Source organism: Calonectris borealis, chromosome 3 (genome assembly GCF_964195595.1).
Source record: "Calonectris borealis chromosome 3, bCalBor7.hap1.2, whole genome shotgun sequence".
NCBI classification, from domain to species: domain Eukaryota; kingdom Metazoa; phylum Chordata; class Aves; order Procellariiformes; family Procellariidae; genus Calonectris; species Calonectris borealis.
In genome coordinates this window covers 100904848-100922337 of record NC_134314.1, presented here as the reverse complement: position 1 = coordinate 100922337, position 17490 = coordinate 100904848, and the positions used below count along the sequence as shown (strand labels likewise).

General features: G+C 38.1%; 1 protein-coding gene across 1 annotated transcript in view; it reads right to left on the bottom strand.

Annotated features, from left to right (window-relative positions):
* The window catches only part of HAAO (3-hydroxyanthranilate 3,4-dioxygenase), a 37168-nt gene that overhangs the window by 12412 nt on the left and 7266 nt on the right, over positions 1-17490 (bottom strand). Inside the window, exons 3-6 of the mRNA XM_075146935.1 lie at positions 11304-11387; positions 9572-9678; positions 6594-6683; positions 5843-5886 (exon numbers count right to left, since the gene is read on the bottom strand). Of these exons, the coding sequence (XP_075003036.1) occupies positions 5843-5886; positions 6594-6683; positions 9572-9678; positions 11304-11387 (325 nt within the window). The remainder of the gene's footprint in view (positions 1-5842; positions 5887-6593; positions 6684-9571; positions 9679-11303; positions 11388-17490) is intronic.

The following is a 17490-nucleotide window of genomic DNA, read 5'->3' as shown; positions in this document are numbered from 1 at the left end:
CTCAGCTGAGAATATTGTGGTAGAAGCAAACTTCTTCCTGGAGACTTTTTTTGGTTTTTTTTTTGTGTGGTGCCTGTTGTCATTAGCAGTTCTGGGCTCTGGGAGCCTAATGAACTTCTGGGAGCGTTCCTGGCTCCAGAGAACGTGTAGCCTGCAGTCCTGGGTTTCAGATGATATGTTGTAGTTTGGGATTAAAAAGTTTAGTAGAAGTTTTTATATGGCAAACTATAGCAGCCATACTCCAGACATTGTAATTCTACTTTGTTTGTGTATTAAATGTTGCTGACTTAGGTTGGTTTGTCTGAGCTCTTCATCTCCAGCACTGGCTATGTACTCCTTGGAGACCGGTGTGGTGTGGAAAGTTCTTAAATATGAAGGGAGGGGAAATGTATGAAGCCAGTGAGAGGTTGCATGGTTATACAGGATTGGAGGTATATATTAGGTGATTCTATTCCCTCCTTCCACCTATGTACCCTTTGCAGTTCAGGTGGGCTTCAGGAGAGGGATGAATATGATTCGGAAGTTACTTAAAGGATTTAGGTATGACGGGATAAGGATGAACAGTGTATTTATGTGGGCATCTTTGCCAGAATGGAGACAATGAGGATGATATGAAAAAGGAGTAGATTCAAGTTGTTGATAAAAGTTATAGAGACAGTGTGTCAGAGAATTGTACAATTATGGTGGGTCCAGACAGTTTAAAATGATTGACTGCCTGTATCGGTTTGAATACTGTCCTGTCCTGGAGACCTCCTGGTGGCTGTTTGCAAAATAAATTCCCTAGAGGAACACTCCTTAATATCTAAATGCTCATATGCTGTTTCTTTTAATACAAGTACTCAGAGCAGAAAGAAGTAACATATTACAGAAGAGAAGGAGCAATCTACCTAGGTATGTTGGAAGTCCTTAAAAGATGAGAGAAAAGAGAATCAAATATTCAGTTTTCTAAATAGCTTCATAGCAAATATTTCCAAAACCATCATTCTTATTTTAAAAAAAACCCACAGTGATAGTATCTTTAGAATTATTTCAATGTACCTACAACAGAAAGGCACAAATATTTATACAGTTATTTTATGTTCAGAAGAATGGCCCTATATTTGCTCTAGTGTAAATGAAGACAGACTTTCTTCCTCTTGTTTTTTTTTATTTTTCTGAGGTAGGTTTAATTGAATTGCCCACTAGCCATTTATCTCTATTCTTTAGCTTTTTCTTATTTTCAGTTATTAACCCTCTTCTCTTTTGATCTGCTTGTTTTTATACACCAGTGAAACAAGACTGAACAGCAAATACTGTCTACAGAGGTTGCACTGGATTAGCTACAGAGGATGACAGTACAGAAGCTGATTTTTATAGAACAGAGCTCACACTTATAACTTGTTTAATAGCACTACTGAAACCACAAAACATTTGTTTATAGACCATGCCCTAGGCTGTATGCTATTCCTACTCCAGCTGACTGAAGAAAGCACCCAATCTTTCATACTTAGGTTTTGTCTGCTCTGAATCACAAGCATAGAACTGTGCTGTATTCTAACAAAACTAACCAGATTTTAAGTCCAGGCTGTAAATTACCCTAGATACACCCAGAATCGATGAAACTTTTGCTAGTGAAGTCACTACAGGACTGGTTTTTGTATTATAGATCTGTATGTCCACTGACAATAAAGTTTTTATGGGAAATAAAATTTCATTGATAATTAGAAGTAGATTAATTAATTTGGATAAACAAAAACCTGACATTCTACCTACACCACTAATGTTCTTAAATATAATTTTTAAACAAGCCTAACTTAGGAAAAGTCTTTTCTTGCACTTTTTCCCATCAAATTTCACATAAAAGAAGCCTGGATTATTTCAGTGACCATGGTAGGATAAAATTTTGAACTTCTGGATACTTTTGTGAACAATATTCAGCCATCACTGCTTATTAGAACTGAGGTTTGTCTGTCTGAACTGTCTCTTGTCCTCTTGACTATAAAATTGGGATGAAATAGAAACCTTGAGAGAATCCTGCTTCCAACTGATTCAACTGAAAGTAGCAAGTGTTGTTTTGATAACTGTGATTCCTCGTGTCAAAAATTGGATAAAGTAAACCAAACCAACCTATCCTGAGTGTCCCATGTTTAGGCTATATCCTAAATATATTCACTCTTGTTGATAAAAGGAGGGGAGAGTTTTCTCAGGTTTTATTTCTACATGTGGTAACAAAAGAAGCTAGTAATTCAGTACAAAACAGTTCTAGGGAAGATGTCTCAAGCAAGGATTGCATGCAATATATGTTTCTGATTGTATTTCACCTGACGGTACTTGGAAGAGTCCCTCTTCTAAAAATGTATCTTTCTAATAGCTACTACTGTCTTTTCATATATTCTGAGTACCCTGCTTTCAGAGGGACTTGCCCTACTGCTGGCTGAGCCAGAAACGATAAATAAATCAAGAAAAAGCCTGGACTTGGGTATTTTTTTGGTGTGGTGGGTTTTTTTTAAAACAATTGGAGCTTGGTCGATTCAATTTATAGCTTTCCTCTACAAGTGAGCTGCAATCAAGGGTTTATTTCAAGATGTTTTTCTTCAATTTTATTCCTTTTCTCTCTAATAAGGGGAGGCACTAGTTCAGGTTTATGTAGAGATGAACCTGAGAGCGCTTCAGCTGGCACTTTTAAACTGAGGGCATTCTGGATTTTCTGAAGAGAAACTGAAAGAAGAGGCTGAAACCCAGCCCTCTGCATAGGCCAGCTCAAATCTTGTTAAAATATGCCTTGAGTGAAACATCATGAGAAACTGGTGGTAGTTTGTTATATGTTACAAGTGTCACGCTGGCTGTTGAATTCTACTTTTTAAGAAAAAAAAAAAAAAAAGAGCTGCTGAGGGAATAAATGCAAAGCATTATTTCTCTATCCGTTTGGGTATGCCTCCAGAAGGAACATATTACCAGCTTACTCGTATCTCAGTCAAACTTCGTTTGATTTTTTTTTATTTTTCTTTTTTTTAAAACACAAGTCTCACTGTTACAGGAGCTGCTAGCTAAAACTTCTGTAAGTAAAAAATCTGGGGTATTTTCCTCATGTGTAAGACATCACTGAGACTTTGAGCTTCTTATTGTCCATGAGAACTGAAAATTGGAAAAATGGAGCTGTTCGCCAGGCTGAAAGCCTGCCATGTAACTTTGTTGACTGCTTTTTGCTTATAGCAAGAGTTAAGCCAAGAGCATTTCAAACATTTGTAGTCTTGACTTAGCAACTAACCCAAGAGGAGAATCCATTCAGGGGAAAAAAAGATGTATTGAGCTCCGAGCAAAATAACTACATTTGCTTGCTTTATTTTTTTTTTCCCTTGAAAAAAGCTTTTTTCAGCTTTAATGGAAGTCTCTCATGCCTTTTGGCCTTTTTACAGCTTTTGAATAAATTACAAGGAAAGAGCTTCTGTACTGTATTTATCAATAACAATTTCTCAGATTTCGATGTTTAAAAAAAGAAGTGTCAAGATGTATCATAGCTTCTGATTGATTGTCAGGTTTGTTCTTTAGCTCTGATCTTCTGCAAAAATATTAACAATATAAATCTTTAATGTTCGTTTTTTCCACACTGATATAATTAATTTTTTACTGACATGTAAGCTCTTAGCTCAGACTGGTGAGGGATGCTTATTGGAAATCACTGTATTGAACAGAAATCACTGTATATGGATAGTATGTGTGAGATGATATTTTTTTTATTACAGCAGCATCTAGAGGCTTCATCTGAAATCATATTTCCTCTGCTAGACACTGTATGAACACACAGTGAGAGAGACAGTACTTGCCCTACCTTATCCCCCCCACCCCTGCGAAAAAACCCCAAAACAACAAAAAAAAAGCCACCAACATCCAAACATGTCACACAGGTGACACGCTCAAATTAAAATAAGCTCAAATTAAAATAAACATGTTTTGATGGTGCATATAAAGAAAACTAAGATCTTGGAGATGACAACATTTTGTTTGTAAGAAACAGAGCCTTTTTCTGAGAAGTACATTTTCTAGTCAGTCAAAGAGCCAATGCCAAAAGCTCATTCAGCTGCAAAGTCTTTCAGGCAGGGTTTCTGACTGGCTTACCATTTCCTAATTGCAAAGGCTTGTAAGGTTGCTATCCCATACACAGGACTCTTCTGTGAACTTTTCATTTTGGTGACAATGATTTAGTCAACTATTTTCAAGAAAAGTGATGTTCATGCAAAAAACCATCTTTCCCTGATTTTAGGATTTGAGTAAGAACTTTGTCCCATTATTGATTGAGATGGCAGGCAGTGACATTTTATGGTGACTATCAAGCTGAGAAATGGGATAGATGTGGAAAAAATGTTTCACTAGAACTTTTGCCTCTATTAGAGTAATTCATAAAAATCATCTTACTTAAGACATTTGGGAATGAATATGGAGCTTAAGGACAACTGGTTCCAAAAAATTCTTAGAGAGGGGAACTAAAACTTATCTTTAACTTGTGGCAAGAGCTATGGAATTTAAGTTATGGGTGTGACTGAAGGATGACATTCAGGTTTGTCATGTAAGAGTAGCATAGCTGGGTATTACGGCTGTGCATGTGCGCACATGCAGTGCACCTGAGCCATACGTTTCCTGGCTGGTGCAGGACGTCCCCCAGTCAGTCATCCGCATAGGTTGAGACAACAGACTGATTTGAAACAACATACATACTGGAGCAATGGGATGGGATGGACTGAACTGGTGGCCTTCACAACGGCATTTGGATAACTGGTGCAGGAACTTTCCAGGTGGGAATCTCGGGCTATCCTGGAGATCTCACAGGCAGCTCCTGCTGTGCTTATGCCAATTTGTACTTTTCCACGTGTCAATTAAGAACCTGGCAATGTCACGGAGACTCTCCAGGTAGTTCCTGCAGCAGAACTGACCAGGTTGCACCTAACTAAAACACTTGCAAATAGTCCATAGAAACTGTTCCTTCAGGTGCAGAAATGGTCACATAGCGTAGTCTTTTGTACATAGTTAAGACAGGTGTGTGGTATTTTGCACACAGTTTACGTTAATCGATAGCAATGGATCATGCACATGCTGGATGTTCATGTAGAGCTGTGGGCCAACAGGACTGTAAGATTTCAGCAAAACAAGTTTCCCACTGAAGGTGCTGTTGCAAGTATCCTTGCTATAGCGATTTCGGTTGCCATACAGAAAGCAACCATAAAGTTTGAGAGATCTGATTCCTAAAGATACTAATAAATTAGTTTTCTTTAACAGTCTCTCTCTCTATGTCCTATGTCTCTGTCCAACAGACTCAAGGAGTATCTGCTCCAGTGTGGAAGTTGCAATCACCATCCACAAAGAGAGGCAAAATAAAAAATAGGGCAAGACATCATGGAAATAAAATGTTAAATGGATCAGTCCCTGCATGAACTAAAAGTATGTCTTTCTCTAGGTGTCCTTATTTCCTAAGAGTAGATCACAGTGTATAGTTATAGGTAAAGGAGTACAAGTAGGTGTAAAGTGTGTAGATTCAACTCACAAAAATCTCATTCTGCACAGTCAGAAATGAAATTTTGTTAGTATAAGACTTGAATGGCATGCAAGGATAGAGATACTGAGATTTCACACTGTACAGTTACCTGATGGGTCATTATGATGGCATCACATGAACAACCAAGATGCTGTTGGTAATCATGTATGTGGATTTTATCTGTGGTTGGGGTAATGAAAGGAATTACTTCCCAAAGTAACTTTAATTTACATAATTAGAAAGAAAAACAGAAACTTAGTCATTTTATGTGGAGAGAATAATTGCTGTTCAATCAGATACAATAATTGTTCTAATTCTGAAATTAATTTGCTTTACCTGGATTTGGTTTTCCAGTTTGATATTGTCTTGAATTGAAAAACCTGGAATAATAAACACCAGTAAAAAGTCACGTTCATGTTCTGTAGATTAACAAAGACTAGGCAGTAATACTGGCCATTAAGTTTTGTGCTGAGAATGGATGTGCCAGATCCTCAGCTACTATCACATGTATTCAACAGGGCCATACCTATTTTATCGACAGAGGGTTTGTCTGAAAGTCCTCCAAAACTCATATCACTAAAAACTTTCCTTGTTCAACCTTTAGCAACCATTTAACAAATTGATTAATTAATTGATGACATTCACACATTTCCTAGAAAGCAGCTCTCTACCAAATTCGCCAGTCCTGATTAGTCATGAATAATATCGAATAAAAGTACTTAGATTAAAGCAAGAGTGAAAGAAGCCCTAGGGCAATTTAATGTTTTACCTAGTTAACCTAGCATCAATTCAGTGTTAATTTTTCATTCAATTCTTTCTGCACTTAGCAGCAGTGTGCTTTTACTTGTTCAAAAAGTATGTTCCAGATAGATGTGAAGAATACTTGATTTTCATATTTTTACATGTGATTTAATGAGTTTGGGGTATACAAGATATGATTAAAAATTTGTAGAGCAGCAATTAACTTTTAACAAGTCTATGTAGGATGCAGCATAAATAGAAAATTAACTATGTAACTCACAGACTGATGAAGATCTATTAGATCATTTTAACTGTTCTTTTAAAATTTACACTGAAAAAAGCTTACTCTTGAATTATTGGTATAAGTTGAGTGCCGAGATCTTCACAGTGAAACCATTTTTCAAAGAGGACATTAGTTGATTCTCCAACATAGTATCTGACAAAGTAAAAACATTAGTCAATCCTTTTATTAACTGACTGATCAGGCAGTTTCAGTCTTTTCAAGAAAATAGCTACTTGATGTTGTGTAAGAACATGTTATTCCCGAGCCTGGTGTACTTTATTCTGAAGAATGGTTATTTAAGGAAGCTTTCTGTTTCCCTGGTTAGCTGACTTGGTGGGTGTGGTGCTCAAACTTCTGTGGAAGGCCTTGTAGTTCTGCTGATCAACCACAGATAAACCACCAAATTCCTTTAGCAAACTTTCCAGATTTAATCCTGGAAATTGGAGCCACAGTCCCTTGGGACCAATAACTCTCACTTTGGATGTAGTTACTGCAAAAATAACTGGCCCCAAATACCATTTCCAGTAACTGCTTCCATGCAGCTATGAGATAAATGCTCATATTTAAGAGAGTCATCTTGCTTATTGCCCATGCATGGACTGATAAGAAAACAAGGTGGCTTATGGACTTGTTTGCAAAAAATAGATGGTTGTCAGCTACCTAAATTTGGGAAGTGTTTTTTAGCTCACGCCTCTGAAGAGGAACTTAGTGCTTCACTTGCATTATTTTATGTCTTAACAAATAAATAAATTGTGCTGAGATCAACAGGTCAAGGTTGCTGTAATCTATGGAATGGCAAATATAGAATTTACCTACAGATTTAAAAAGGACTGCATGGACTGGCAAGGGAATGATGCTCCAGTACGGTCACTCATATTGCGACTGATTGTAAATAGGTCCTATGTGTCCTTTGGGCTAAAGTCACTGGAATGTGTGTTTGAAGAGGGAAACAAGGCTTACATAATCATACTGTGCGTATTTGTGTATTCATGTCTGTCTTATGTCTCTATATACATATAGTCCAGAAACTTTCTAAGAGCTCGCTGGCTCCTCAAGTTTTGCAAAAACAGGGTACTCGGAAGAGAGTAATGTTATTAATGACTCCAGTATGGAAAAAGCTGTGCTACGAGCATAAATTTTGAACACAGAGAATCTACAGAGAAGAGAGATGTTACAAATGTCTCGGTTGGGAAAAGGCTTTGCACCTGGGAGGACTTTGCACCTTACTAGGTGTTAAAGAATCCAACCACGCAACTAACATCAAACTTAGTTGTTTCTATACTTGTTTGCCATAGAATTAAGATTAGCTACTGCATTTTTCTGATAGTACAAAGCATGTAATCATGACTTAGGCTGAAACACTGGGGCAGGCTACTTATTCTTCACTTGTACAATAATTGGCATGCTGGGGGCTCTGATTTATGACTGAGGTTTGTAGGCATGATAAAAAATGGAACAGTAACGTAATATTAGACCTTGAGTCAGCATACTTCAAAGTTTATTATTACTTCCTCTTGTACAGTCTTTGCTGCAGGTGGCTGGGAGTGAAAAAAGTTTGAGAAGATTAGAGGTTCTGGTTGCAAATCCCCACTCTCCCAGGAGCACACAGAGAGACAATGTAAGTTCAAAAGTATGACATGATTTTTCACTTCCAAAACTTCAGGTGTCTTTGTTCATCATGTCAGTGTGAAAACAAGGGCACTAAAAGCCTCTAAGTGATTTATTTTCAGGCATCTGATTATACATTTTCAATTAAGAGTGTGCTTTGTTAATCCAATTATTTTTTTCCACCTGCAAACCATATGGTAGCTTTTAGTTTAATTTCTCCACAAGAGCATGACTATATTGGAGTGCAAATCTCTAGATCTACCTGGGATCCCTAAAAAGGCATTCAGCATGTCTCTAACTCATACCATTCACAAACTTTATGTACAAGGCAGGTTATTTTACTTAAAGTTACCTAAAGCTACTTATGTTCCTTTATTACAAATAAACATTGTTATCTGAATCACTGCCCAATTGTTTCTAGCTCAAAATATCTTTTTAATAATAGAAGTGCTCACAATCCACAGACCTGCAATGAAAGGAAAAAAAGGGACAAGTGCATAGATGAACGATGTTTTAAATGAACTGGATTTGTCTTTAGCTTGGAATCCAATCAGGTGGTTTTTTGAATGGTCCCTTTCTTAGTTTTTTATTTCTTTCTTTAGCCTTTTTCGTTTGAATGAAAAAGCATCTTTCTAGCTCCGCGTATTCGCAATCTTCCTGCGTGACACTGCCCATGCAACAATCAAAACTGTAGGCAAAAGGACAGAAACAGTACATTACAGATATTACCACAGTTTTAAATCTTTATAAATTACAGGAATAGCTGTAAACTCTCTTTGGTCAGTCGTATCTGATTAATATCAAAACAGCTTTTCTAACTTGGCTAATGTTACTGCTGTGACTTGCCTTCTTAAACTTATGAATTCTGTATGACCACAGGACAAGGCTTAGTACTGCTCCCACTAGAATAAAGTAAACCTCTCATTTCTTTGAAGATGTTCTCATAAGACAATAAAAGCTAGGCAGAGGTGTGTACAATGTAGAGGGGTTAGTGTTAAGAAAACTGACTTTTGTTTCCAACTTCCCACACACTCGCCAAAAAAGCTCTTAAACTTTTTGATTTCAGTGCTTACAAAGGAATTAATGTTCTGTTTGCCAAAATTGATAAAAAAATCTTTTTTGATTTGTGTTGTTACAGAGCTCTGAGATTTTAAAACTTAAGGTGATAGTAGCAGGCAATACGTAAGTAGATAGCTATAACCACAACATGCATTTAAGACATTTCAACATGTTCCTTGTTTAACTAAATCAAATGCTAAATGAAACCTTTGTTTATGTGTGTATAGATAAATAGATGTTTGGATAAAATTAGTACGAAATTGCCATGGTGAATCTGATAAATTATCAGGAAAGTAAAATACAACATTGTATTGACATGGGAAATTAGTTTATATTACAAATCCTAACAGATTAGCCAACAGTTTATATTTCACCTGAGCCCATCAATTTCTGTCTTTAATCTTTCCCTCTCGATCACAAGACCCACAGTGTTTGCGTATCTCTGAGGAGAATGAGGTATCCTAGCAGGTAGCAGGAACATCTGTTCAAAGAGATGGGAAAGCATCAGTGTCAGGAAGTCTTTGTTCTTTGTGTTGTCCTTTCCCTGCCTCCCAACCTGCAAAATCCTCTGCTCCTTGCCCCACTTTTCCCCTACTCTTTGTTGATCCTGTGTTGCTCCTTTGCAGCTGCACCCACTTCGGTACCAACAGCCCAGCAGATACTGTTTCTTGCTTTCTCAGTGAATTATGATCATTGACTCTGCAATCAGCACTGCCTTTATGGCAGTCAGGTGCTCCCCTCCTGGGCTGATCCTATTGCTAGACACAACTGAAATGAAAATCTAACCAGTTACTCATCTGGAATTTATAAATGTACCGCAATTTCTGAGTAGCAGAAATGGAAATAAAAAGCAAGTCAGCTCAAGAAAACATCTAAACTAATCAACTACATGTATCCCTCCAACACAGTGAGCACATGTGATTGCATGATGAGGAGTGTTATTCTCTCCAGAGAATATTAATATGAGGGGCTACTTACTCGTGCAAGTGACAAAGCGAATAGGCAACATTTGGTTGGGAGAAGACTATTGCTGAGAATAAACCTTTTTCTAGCAGCTATCTGACTATATAGGAAGGTGGTAAGCCTGTACTGTTCTTCAGCGGTACAGATTTCTTAGCCAAGTCTGGGCAAGGCACGACAATTTCTCTGTCGACAAAGCAGAGCTAACGATAGTGCCTCACACCAGGACTAGTGTCAGTCTTCCCACTAAGGATATTGTGTACTCCTTTTCATTAATGCTTCTGGTACATGCCAAGATCTTAGCTGGATGTAATTCTCCAGTGAGTTGTATTACCAGAATCTCACCATCTATAGGTTTGAAAACGTAGATCTCTTTCTTCCTTGAAAATGTCGTCATATTTTTAATGACATCAAGCTATGGGGTCTAATATATGTCTTCCATTTTAAAGGCTGGCCCCACTAGATCTAATAATCCTTTCAAAGTCTGTGACAATAATAATGAGTGTCAGTTGTAGCACATCTAATAACTTGTAGTAACATCAAGTAAAATATCTAGTCACGCTCTCATTAAGAGCACTGCAATCTATGCTTTAGCAAGTCCACTACTATAAGGAAAAACAAGTGAGTGCAGCTGGATACATTTTATCCATAAATTGCTCTTTTAAAACTGTTCTTGTATTGTGATGGTTGCGAAGGCTAGCTGTGAGGACTAAAGAAGGCTGAAAATAGCTGAATCTCTTAACTTTCTAAGTTCTAGGAAGTTTGCTTAATGGCGTGTTTGGGTGGGTGGGCAGTATGTACCTGACAATGTGTAAGTAAAAGACTGATCCACTTGAACTCACGTGGCAGATTCCATGCCACGCAGGGGAGTAGGAACTCCTCTCAGTGTATTCCTGACTATCTGAATGGGTATCCCAAATGCCCAGAGACATTTTTACCTGTTATTGGAATCATGAAATGTTGAACAGTGTATTGTAGTTTGCTGTTAATTACTTGGAATTTGCTATACTGTATTCAAGATTTTGTTTTTTTTAATCCCGATGTCACCTCTTGCATAGCAGGGATAAATTGATTTTTAAATACTTCATAAAATATTCATTTAACATACTTATGTACAACAATAACAGAAAAACAACCCTGTTTTACCTCCCCTTCTCGGATGACAATGTCTTTTTGTTTCCCATTTTCAATTATCTTCAAACACATATCTCCTTCAACCTGGTAAAAAAGCTGAAGGAATAGGGAAATAACATTAAGGCAACTACTTCAAAACATTCTGTACTTTACATTCTGTATATAAAGGACACATGTACACATACATTCAATCTGTAATTGCAAATATTTACAGATTTTTTCCTAACAATAAATTACAGACTTCCAATCTTTGTTGCTTTTAAAAATGTTACTAAATATATATTATTTCCATTATCTTATGTATGTTTGACAATCAATCTATCTAAGAGGTGTGTAACTGCTTATAGAGCTATTCTGTGAACGCAGTGGAATTCCATTGCGCTGTCTTTACTCCTGGAAATTACTCTTTGTGGGGCTGGGACATTACGCTTCAGACATCTGTTAATTACACTTTATATAAAGCTTCATTTCAGATGTAGCAGGGTCTTCGCTATTACATTCAGTCAGATTAAATGTCATTTTTCCAAATAAGCTCCAAATATGCATGCACAGGTTTTTAGGGTGTGTTTTTTCATTTTTAATGGAGATTTCTCATATGGGAATAATTGCCCATTTGGAAGCCATTCTGCTTTATTTCTGTGGATACTCTCGAAGCCCAGCAACAGCTGCTCCTCTTCCTACAGTGTATGTAAAAGGATTGCATTCAAAGCATGTGTAAGGACAGAACCCATAATTCTGTCTTCAGTGACCTTTCCACAGCTCTGTTTTCGGAGTAGCTTTGTGGGGGCTCTGAGGTACTCAGACCTAGCCTTGTGTTTCATGGCAGAACTGTGCTATGATCTGTAAGCAGGTCTCTCTTTGACCTGGAATAATGGGCACACTTTTCCTCATTTTATATAATACAGAGCGATAATACTTCAAAAAGTCAACTTTAATTTTCTGCCACTCTCTGCCAAGCTTCTATATGCTTTCCATGTTCTGTTTGCCATATCTAGAAACCAAACAGATTAATTCATATAATTGCTAGTGCAGCTGAAATTGTCTGAAACCTGATTAAAAGTTAGAAATATAATGAAGGTAATTTTATTTGTAGTAATTCACTACAATTTCAGCAAAATGGAAAATAAATAGGGGAAAGAAGAAACCACCGAACTATATAAAAACCCCAAACTAAGCCTTTTCCAACATTAGAAAAGCTTAATCAATTTTTTGAATCAGGATTATCTCCAAAACAGTTTTGAAGTATTAATACATGCCCCTGAGAATTCAAGAAACACGTTTATGAGCATAAGAAAGAATAAATATACTGCCAAGGAAACAAAACGGTAGAGAGAACTGAAGATGTACTGGAAAAGAGCTCATGCTGAGGGCTCTTACACGAGTGAAAAGTTCACCTTGTGCCAGGGACATCACCATGGATAAATTATAACTCTTGTCTAGGTGGCCACAGTGCCAGGCTACTTATCCTCCTTGCACTCCATTTCCCCATGTTCTTTTCCGTCATTTTCTCTGGTGTTGCTGAATGACCGTATAAAATGCTACAGCAGCCCTCATTACAGAGCACATCGGGCAAGGCTGACTGCTCATTGTACAACACAAAGTGGTCTGAGCGGGGAAATGATCTCTCCTTCATTTCAAAAGAGACTCATCTAAGACCTTAAGATCCTGATGGATCCTCACACAGGCCATTGTGTGATATGGCACTGGTAAAGCTGAAATTGAAAGATCTTTTTTGAAACGTTGAGCTTTGGAGCGTTATCTTCCCTAAAACTACTGAGGGAGCCAGTATGAACGCATGTACAGGACATGTAGAAGAGGGAAAGGACAACAGAGGCAGAGGCTTATCCTGCTTGTGACCGTGAATCACATGGCTCAGCAACTTTCTGGTAATGAGAGACTGGGGAGGGGAAAGGGGCCACCCAGTTCAATAGCCCAGCATCAGAGTCGTAAGGAAAGATTCTGAACACTGAACTGTGAATTCAAAGAATTGTTTTGCAATGGGAAAGGAGGAACGAGGTGGGTTACACACTGTCAACAAGTGTTTCTCTGACTGAATTTAAATAGTACCTTTCACTATAAATTATGGTCTTTTCTTCCAAACTCTTTTTTGAAAAATGTCCGAGTGCTTCAGTCATCCATAAATCACTTGATGTAACTGTGATTAATACAAGTGGCAATAATTATTGATTCTACTGCTGTGCTTATAATATACCCTGAACTTTTATCAAGAAAACTGTCAACTGTGTTCTCAGTGGGTTACAGTCCATGCCCATTTCACAGGACAGTTTGGCAATACAGTATTGTACTGTCCTTTTGCTGGAATGTTGTTTTTTCTAAATGCTGACTGAGCTATCCATTCTCCACAGGAGAACTGAAAACTAAGGAAATGTGTAACATTTTCACTCTATTAGCATCTTATTAATGACAAGGTCTCTTGTTACATGTAAAATATATATATATCTCTCCTTGCAAAAAAGCCTAGATTTGTACATTGCTACTGCATAATGCGTCAAAATCGGACATGGATTTGTCTTTCTGGGTGAAGAATGTGGCTTAAGGAAGAAACAAAGGTTGCTCACCATTCTTTTTATCCCTTTTTTTACTAAATGTACTTATTTGTTTGTGTTTTTTTTTTTTAATTTTAGTATTTTTACGCCTCCTTCTTTTCTTCCTTTCATTTTTCCAGACTTTTGCCTTTCGTTTAGCTTTTCTGCTTACTATGTGGCATCTTCTCATTACGATTACACTTAAACCACTTGCTCTTATTAATTCCCACCTTACCTCTAGAAGTTGAGCCATCTAGAAGTCATTTTTTACCCTACGCATAGCATTTTTTCATAACATTGCTCAGTATGATCATTAAAACTGCCGTTACACCTATGAAAACTAAACTGAAAGCCCCTTAAGATTGAGAGTTATTTTTTGACTCATTTTATTTTCCTTAAATTCTCTTTATTGTAGGAGAATTACATCCTCCTTCCTTCCTTAGTCTGCTTCACCCTTCTTGATCATGCTTCAAACCTGATAGTATTGTGTTAAGCTGCAGTGAAAGGCAGCATGACCAGTGCTGAATCATTGCCAAGTCTGTAAAGGGGTATTTTGCTCAATTATGCAGACTTATAAAATAAAGAATGCAGGCATTTCTGGAGAAAATAGGTGGAGATGCAGAGAGGTGGGCGTTCACTGTTCCCTTCAGTGGAAGCATCACTGAAGCTACTTGTCTTGGTAGGAATTAATTTCAACAGAGTAGTAGAAAGGGTGGATACTACCTTAAAAAGAACACTATCATCTCCACCATATTAATGTGGTGAGAATTGTATTGCTCCTTCATTCAGGTATGTGTATCTAGCAGAGTAAAGGAGGAAGCATGTAGTAGGGGAAAACCACAGTATTTCTAATTGGTTTGCATAGGCCAATTAAAAAACAAGTCTATTTTATTTTATGCACAGCAATGTATGTAATTTAATATAGATCCATCTTTGATATCAAACTCTGCCTAAGTGTAGGAGCCCAGAGCTCTGTGAGGGTTTTTGTAGTGGAGAGCTTACTCACAGACCTCTAAAGATACCTGCAATGTGCAGTGTACTTTGAGTACTGACTGCTTCTGAAAGTGGAGTTTGGGATTGCTCAGCCATTCTGGGATTAGGCTCTGACTTGGCATATCCTGGCTTGTATTGCTGTCAGATTGCTAAGTACTAAATTAATTTGCAGAGCAAATCAAATTCTGATGTGGGAGTAGAGCCTGGGTGTTCTCCAGACTTCAGCGGTGATTGATCTATTTGAGCACAGAAAAACAATTTTCTCCCTCTCTCATCACAAAGTTTTTCAGCCATCAGAAATCTGGGAGGCAAACACATGAGGAAGGTAGAGAAAACTATGTTGTGGGGTCTGTTGTTGTTCCCCCCCACCCCCACCCCCACTCATGTCATCTGTGACACCTGAGTACTAGCCATGACTCATCCCAATGATTTTATGCAGCAAACTTATTTCTGAAGACACAATCTCCTTGTGATGCAAAAGAATCATCACTCTTATTACTTTGTAACAGGAGCTTTGTTTCTTATTAAAATGAAGAGTTTTCACCAGATAAATGTGGGGATTTTTTAAATGTAGAGAAGCAAAAAGGTTTCTCTTGCTTTGCAGCAACTCATGTTCTCAGCTTTATCTGGGAGATAAGGACCACAATACCACCTACTGGAATGCTCACCTAGCCCCTCTTTCCCCTCCTTCTTAGGCATGCAGTATCCCCATACAATGCAAAGGGAGAACTGAGCTGCTAGGGAAGAGTTTCTCAAAAGCAGGCTGCCTAGAGCAGCACATGCTAGAAGAAGGGGTCAGGCTTCATTTAAGCAGGTAATTTGTCAGAAACTGGAGCCAAGTCTTACTTGTGGTGTGTGTGTGAGGGGGAGAAAAAGAGAAATCGAAACTCAGGTTAGAAAACTCAGATGACCTCTGGCAGATGTGACATCAAATCTGTATCCTTTCAGAGCAAGATGTTACTACATCTCAATCAGACCCTGTAAATATGCTCAAAGAAGCTGAAGAGATTGGCCAAGATGATCAAAGGAGAGGGAATTTCTGTTCTGAGAGTCCTCTTTAGGACTGCAGTGTAAGGGCTCTGATCTGTGGGGCTGCATGAGTACCTAGGTGGCTGTATCCATAGGAAACAACCGAGATGTCGAGTGCAGAAACAGGGTAAAATACACACAGCAGAATGAGAAGCAGGGCTTTTAAAACCAAGCAGAATATTGTGCCGATGCAAATGTGTTGCAGGTGGTAGATGAAAGGCTGATTTGAATTTCTCTGCATGGAACTGCACTGTTTTATGTAGACTCACCATCAGAATATAAATTGTTAAGAAATTAAAGTCAGATAGTTGAGATTCATTGTGTTTAAGTGGTGGACTGAAGTGGGTTACAAGGCAGGAGCCTAACTACTTTTGTGATCCTAGATTTAGCTGTTAGCATATCTCACTTTCCCCCAAAGCAGCCCACATGATGCAGTAAATAAAATCCGAAATTAGTTTTACTATAACTAAGCTTTGTTATGATCACGGTTTTTATCTGTCATTAACTTCCCCCAAAACATACAGTCCCCTTCAGTTGTCACTTACCTTATTTCAAGAAATATGGTATATTATATGGTGAATTTATAAAATAAGACTAGAGAGTTCCCCCCCCCCCCCCCCCGCCCCCCCCCAGGCTTTGCAATGCCGAAACTCACAAATGCTACTGTGTGATGAAAAGTTCAAGAGACAAAGGGACGTCCAGGACTGTTCCCTGGTACCTGGAATGCACCTGCCACCCCATACCCCTGAGGGGTTGAGTATTATGTCAGGACCGCCATAGAAGCCTTCAGTGGTCTCATCAAGTTGACTACACAAGAATTGTAGTCACTAGTCCATGTAATCCAAAGCTCTCTTGACAAGTGAGGTACATTGGAATAATGATTCCTATGAAAACTCACAAAACTAGCTATATAGCACAAACACTTTTTTTCATGCGTATTAAGAAATGTCTATATAGCTGCATTCTCACAAGTTTTTTTGCCGTGTTTCAACAGAAGATGCATTTCCCAAAGCAATTCAGTTTCATTTTGAGAATGAGTCTGATTTAGAGGCAGAGAACGTCCGAGTAGGTGTTTGTTGATTCTACGTCTGTTCTGATGGAGAAGGGAGCAAGGGGGAACATAACATTTACAAATAATAAAAAAAAATGAATATGACACGGTAAAGTCAAGCCGAAGAATGTGAATGGTTTATCTCTTGTAAGGTGCAGTTTGATTTGGCTTCTTATAAAACCTGTCCAATGGAAAACAATGTCTCAGGTACGAGGCAGTACTTCTGTGCAGAAGGATGGCAAATAAGTAGTGCGCAGAAAATTAAGAAGGCAGTGAAGTAGTACAGAGAAAATTAAGAAGGAAGAAAATGTCGAGTTACGCATTTAGGAAACTCCTGCTTGCTGAGAGGAGGGAAAAAAAATGTGCGAGACTAGCTGCTGTTTTAGCCTAAACAAATGTTCAGGAGACAATCCTAAAAGTCTTTGAAGAGAGTCCAAATCAAGCCTCCAGTTTTTCTCATAATTAGCCAGCCACAACTGATCTTCCCGAAACACCTGCACGTTAACGGCACCAGCAGAGAACAGCTCGGCAGCAGGAGGATGCTCCTAAGCCCTCACCTCTGCACGTGAACCCCTTGCTG